The sequence below is a fragment of the Triticum aestivum genome, chromosome 2B (genome assembly GCF_018294505.1).
Source record: "Triticum aestivum cultivar Chinese Spring chromosome 2B, IWGSC CS RefSeq v2.1, whole genome shotgun sequence".
NCBI lineage: Eukaryota > Viridiplantae > Streptophyta > Magnoliopsida > Poales > Poaceae > Triticum > Triticum aestivum.
Window position 1 is genome coordinate 257,580,109 of NC_057798.1, and position 6,314 is coordinate 257,586,422.

Sequence of the window (6,314 nt, forward strand, 5' to 3'; positions counted from 1 at the left end):
GCAACTGCATTCCATTCTATATGGCACCTATTGCCTTCATGCTTGTGCAAATAAGATTGCAACGCAACTGACTTACTTGTTAAAGATCTTATTGGTGTATATCTTGCTCATTTGCCTCTCCATCGGTAAATACGTTAGCAATTTTGGCTGCTTTAGCGCGGTGTTCGCTTCTTGCTGTAGCTCAGATCCCAGTATTCTTTGTTGCAAAGCTTTGTACTGCTTGGCAAACTGTAGCAATGAGTTGCCAGGGCTCACGTACCGCTTCAAAATAGCATTGAACCCCTCGCTGCGCTGCGTAGTCCACAGAAATGGGAAGAAGCACTGCATGAAGTAGGCCGGCACCCAGTACATTCGCTTCTCCCACGGGCTAGCAAGAGTCTCGTTGTCTTGGACTTGATATATTTCAATCATGGCCATCCAACTCCTTTCAAACTCCTCCACCGTCAAGATGTGGTCCACGCACAACTTGAATGCCTTGTGCAGCTCTGGACGGTCATCAAAGAATGGTCCTAGCGTCTCCTCAGCCTTCTTTATAATGTGCCACCTGCAGTGCCTGTGCACTGCCAACGGAAAGACCTCCTCTATGCCTGCACGCATGCTAAAATCCTGGTATGCTATTATGTTCATCGGAGCAAGTCCATCCATGCACTCCAAGAAGGTCTTGAACAGCCAAACGTACCCATCCGTGTCTTCGTTCCGAACGAGCCCGCATCCGAACTGCAATGACTTATTGTGGTTATTTATTCCTATGAATGGAGCGCATGGCATCTTGTACATATTAGTGAGATATGTCGCGTCGAATGAAATGCAATCTCGGAAATGTTTGTAGATTCTTCTTGCAGCACCATCCACCCAATAGATGTTCCTGACATGGTCCTCAGCGTCCAACCTTATCTTGTAGAAGAAATCTGGATTTTCCTTCGCTTTTATGCCACAAGCAACGCAAAATGAGAGAATATTTTTATGCCACTAATAAAATATATTTCGAAGGTGCCGCAGGCGTGTGCGAGTGTGTCTGGCTCAGAACGGACAACGGAGAGAACCGGCGAAACCCGAACGGATGCAAGTTTTGAAAAACATGCAGATGACATGCAGATGAAGTGCAGATGATGACATGAGACGAGATGCATAACAAGAACAAAATGCGAAACAACAGACAAAAACCCAACCACGGAGGAAAAATAAATCACATAGCCGAAAATAGCAAGAGTCGGAGTTACGAATATGGAAAGTTATATCCAGGGCATTACATTCAGGCCAGCGAGCGAGGAGGAGACGACGAGCGTAGCGCATGTGGCAGCCTGGTTGAGGCTTGGTTCTGTGCTCTAGAGCACCTAGCTAGCAGTGTAGTGTATGGTAGCTAGATATAGGTACATTTTGGACCTACGATGGCGATGAAGAAATCGATCGTACCTCAATCTTAAATTTGGCCCGTGGTGTCCTATTTTTTCTAAACGTCACTCATATGCATACAAAAAAATAGGGGCGCCACTAGTTATCTACCCCTGTAAGGGTTTCTGCAGTAGTGAGATGGAGCTCTTTAAGAAATTTCTGCAGGTGATTACAATAAGGAGTTTTTTTAACCGTACTACAATAAGGAGTTATTTGAATCCGCTGGTCCACAAAAACCAACAGAATGAGTTCTTTGAGTAGGTTTCCCACTAAAACCACCACAGGTAGTCTTTATAGGTATTGCATGAAATTATTTCACTGAAAGTTCACTCCATGAGCCGATTATTTTTCGAATAGTAGGATAACTCCCGGTCTCTGCATCAAGTGTTACACACAACCATTTATTAATAAGGTATCGGACAAATTACGAAGTTCATCTCGGGTTCTCAAGCAAGATGACAACAAAATAATGCCACAATCGGCAAAAATAGGACAAGATGGCTAAACATTTATCGTATTATTTGACCGTCATCCAAACTGATTGTGCGTAGCCCGTGCTAGTGTCTCCAGCGGTTGCACCCAAAGGCCATATGCTCTATGGCTTCCGCACAACTGAGTAACGACCACGTACGGATCCATCCAGACGCTGGGAAGATAACCTGTAAAAAAATGTTGGGATTTGTTTGGTTAAAGATAACAACATTCCTAGACTTTCAAATGGCCCAAAGTAATACACAAACTCCCATTCGAATTTGTGCCGCTGTATTGGGCTCTACTCCATTTAGCTAGGTACCAAATAAGACGAAGATGACATTAAATTACACATGTATTGTACGCCACAATAACCTGGCTAGTGGACATTTGATAAAAAGATATTGATTTTTTCATCTTGATCACAACAACAACACCGTTTACTATCTTCCCATGTACGTTTTGCCAAGTTGTCGTTAGTTAAAATCGCCCCTTTTGCACAAACCACATAAATACCTTAAGATGAAGCGACTTTATAATTGTTCCAATGTTAATCAAGTCTACATACATAGATTTTATTGAGAACACGCCAGAAACCGAAATTTTCCAATGAAGGGTATCTGGCCCAATAGACAGGTTAACCTCTATCAATCTACGCACTAAATGTAGCCATCGATCCCATCTTTCCCGCGCTAGTACCCATCAAAACTAAATGTTTAAGGGAACTCACCCTAGTATTGTACTTATGAAATCGTCTTCACGTTGTACAATGTTATATATCGTTGGAGAGTGTAAGGCTAGAGGCTTCTCCCCTAGCCAAGTATCTTCCCAGAATCTAGTAGTATGACCATTCCCGACTATAAATTTACTCGTATGAAACAAGGCAACCTTTGTTCTCATCAGCCCCTTCCAAAGAGGAGAATCAGTCGGCTGCGCCGTAACTTGTGCTAGAGTTTTGGAATGCATATACTTGTTACGCAATAGTTGTATCCACACATTGTCCTCCTCTACAGACAACGGATAAAGACATTTCCTAGGTAGACATTTGTTCTTTACTTTCAGGTTCTCGATACCCAAACCCAGGGCTGGGCCCATAGTAGTGCCAAAAGTGCGGCCCGCATAGGGCCCAAAATTCTGGGGGGCCCAAATTTTTATATAGGCCTAGTATTAAAAGGAAAAGAAAAACTAAGCGCTATTGGGCCTTGCGGCGCTGGAGACCTAAGCCAGGCGACGAGGCCATCGATCGAGCGGCGAGCCGCGAGCGCACTTCTCGTCTACCGCTACAAGGAGTCAGGGATCGGGACCCGGGAACGTATCTGGTGCAATGGTGAATTTGGTGCTATCGGTGCACCGATCTTCATATCTCACTTTATAAACATTGAAAAATTATGAAATTTTGTGAGGGTGTAAATATGACACATATCTACCATAGCATAAAATTTTAGATTCAAATTCAACGTACATAGTTAGAAACCAAAGAGACAAATCATACTGCGAAAAGTACCTAGTAACCTGGGCCTTGAATTTAGCCCATTTTCTATATCATCGTTGAATTTTTCTTTTTTGTTTCTGATGCTGCGTTTTCAACTGGATCTCAAATTTTGTAGTATGACGAATTCTTGTTGCTAGTACAACATACTTTTTGTTCATAATTTTTTGACAATCATAAATTGGATTTTATTAACATAGTGCACAGCTAGCACAAGATGGCTGGGTGCACTAGATATTCCCCCCCCCCCCCCCCCCCCAAAAAAAGCTACTGGATCGCTGGATCGGGATCGGGCAACTGGCACATCTCGAATCATCAATCGATCATGGCTATAGGAACCGAAGAATCGTCCCTCGTCTCGTTGCCCGCGCCCACGTCTCGATAAGCAGCCGACCCTGGCGAGTTCACCCTCGTCTCCTCGCCTCGTCCCTCATCATCAGTTCGTCATTACTCATTAGATCAATCGGATAATCGGAATTCGTATTCAGGGCGACAAGCCGCTGCCTTCCTCGCCTCCTCTCTCAAATTTGAGACTCGCCGACGTCATCTCATCTGATTGATCGGTGACCGACTCCCCCAACCTCCAGGGGCTTATCGAGTCCTTCTTTTCGATTAACTTTGGTTTCTCTCCTAATTCCTAATTTTCTCATTAACTATTAGCAGGGATAGTTACTTCGTTAGAGATTGATTCTTACCTTCTCAATTAAAGATCGTAGTGTATCAGTTCTATCGGACAGGACTCAAAACAAAGTGAGTTAGACGGTTCATCTAATTGCCAAACATTGACGCATGATCTTCAGCTATATAATATTCGTCTTATTATAAAGAGGTATGATTGTTTTCCCAATGAAAGTATTGCATATAGAGTTATATTGACCATTACCTGTGACAGTTGCATTGGCAGAAAGAACTTTTTTTCTAAATTGAAGCTATTGAAGTCCTATATGCGTGCTACCATGACACAACAAAGACTCAATGATTTGGCCACAGTAGCACTTGAGAGTGAATTGTTGGAGAAGATTGATTACGAGGATATCATCGAAGATTTCATTTCAAAGAATACTAAAAGAATGAGTATGTTCAAATAAATAACAACAGGGAGTTGGATAGGTATGACTTTTTTATATGTTCAATTGTTATGTAAGGCATTATATTATATACATTATAAAATTTTCCTGCAAGATATATATACATTATAATAGCTCGTCAGTTCATTTTTTGTGAGATAGAGCCCATTTTTTAGTTTCGCACAGGGCCCTGAATTTTGCCGGCCCGGCCTGCCCAAACCCCCTTGGTCATTCGGTCTACAAAGTATATCCCACTTAGCTCCATCAATACCGAGTCGAGCTCCATCAATCTGTATATATATTCTTTAACACAGGTTGGTTGCTAATAAGCTAGTAGCTGAAGACAGGATGAAATACAGTTGTAATAATATCCACATATATTTCACGAAGTAAAGTATCCACATTACCATCAGCACACTGTATGTTTTGGTCAATTATCCCACAGATATCTGTACAGTGTAAACCACACACATGTTCAACTTCATGTTTGGAACGCAGGAATTTCACGGAAATTTTGGAGGAATTTCAGGAAGCAATCCAATTCCGACAAGATTCGGAAAAAACAAATAGTGCGTTCCAAACACAGGGCCTTATAAGTCTCAAAGTTAGCCCTGGTAGTTGAGCAACATGGACAACGGAACCAAACAAAGCCCCTTGTCCTTGAGCTCTGCACATGGAGTTATACCCCTCTGGCTTTGATCCAGAAAGCTCACTCCTTCCATCACTGCATCTGCATCTTCACAGTCCATTCCGTCTCTCCCGTAATAGTTGCCAATCCCAGCCCCCTTCATGCAAGAAAAACTAACGGATTATTGACAACCATGTAGGCACAAGATCCACAATTCCAAAGAAAAATATCGCTCAAGTATATAATTTATATACCATTTCAAGAACACACGTATCAGTTAATGAATTATTAACTGAATTACCTTGGCGAGGTCCGTAACATTGCACCTTATTTTAGGGCTGAATTCCAGCTGTGACAAAGCACTGACCTTGAAAAAAGCAAATCAAAACAGGCAAAATTAACACCAACTACATATATGTACTCCAAGGACTTGTCTAATTCTAACGAAAAAGTGAAGCCAATTCACAATTGTAGCTATACCTTAGGGCTATTGACAGGAGAACTTGCAGTATCCTCCAATGAATCATCATGATCCAGAGCCTTGAAGACTTTCTTCTTGAGCTTCTTGAGCCCCTTGTACCTATCTGCCAACGCCGCCGGAGCGAGGGAGGCGGCATCGGAGATCATAGAGCCCTCCTCCTCATCATCCTGATCAAAAGTGCAATATGAGGCTCCTTGCCTCTTCTCCTCCTCCTCGGACATCATGAAATCCACAAAGTAATCGGTCCAGGAACTCTCCTCCGGCTGAGCCTCCGCTTCACTGCAGCTGAGGACACTCTTCAAAGATGAGCTGCTAACCAGATCATCCATGGTTTGTTGTGTTGTGTGTAGGGTAAAGCAGAAGTAAAGCTGAACTACAAGCTGTGCTTCTATGAATGAAGAAGGAATAGCTTTGCAAAGAGAGAGACAGCCTGGCTTATATATACACAGGGGGGAGAGAGAGACTGAGAGAGAGAGAGAGAGAGAGAGAGGGAGAGAGAGAGAGGTGGTTGGGGCGTTAAAATCAACTAATTAGATGGTACTGTTTCCGTTACAGATAATCGAAGAACATTTCATACTTTGGTACCAACCTTTCAGAAGCTGGCCGGCCTAATCAATAACCTCCCTATCTTTATCTTGAGTAGCAGTATACTCACTGTTCTCTTATACAGTACACAGTACCAGCTCAATGGGTGCGTTGTGTTAGGGGAAAAATGTAATAGCACGTGGAGCCGGCACCGCTGGTTAACTCCGAAAAGCTTGGTTTACCTCCGCCTTAGCTGGAGTC

At 42.9% G+C, this 6,314-nt stretch overlaps 1 protein-coding gene across 1 annotated transcript; it reads right to left on the reverse strand.

Moving 5' to 3' along the window:
• Window positions 1–4,773: 4,773 nt before the first annotated feature.
• On the reverse strand, window positions 4,774–5,945 carry LOC123041181 (vascular-related unknown protein 1). The gene is made up of 3 exons (XM_044463868.1): window positions 5,528–5,945; window positions 5,349–5,414; window positions 4,774–5,204 (listed from the first exon to the last, which is right to left on the reverse strand). The coding sequence occupies exons 1-3, from the start codon at window positions 5,855–5,857 to the stop codon at window positions 5,025–5,027; spliced, it is 576 nt and encodes a 191-aa protein (XP_044319803.1). The 5' UTR covers window positions 5,858–5,945; the 3' UTR covers window positions 4,774–5,024.
• Between the last annotated feature and the right edge of the window lie 369 nt (window positions 5,946–6,314).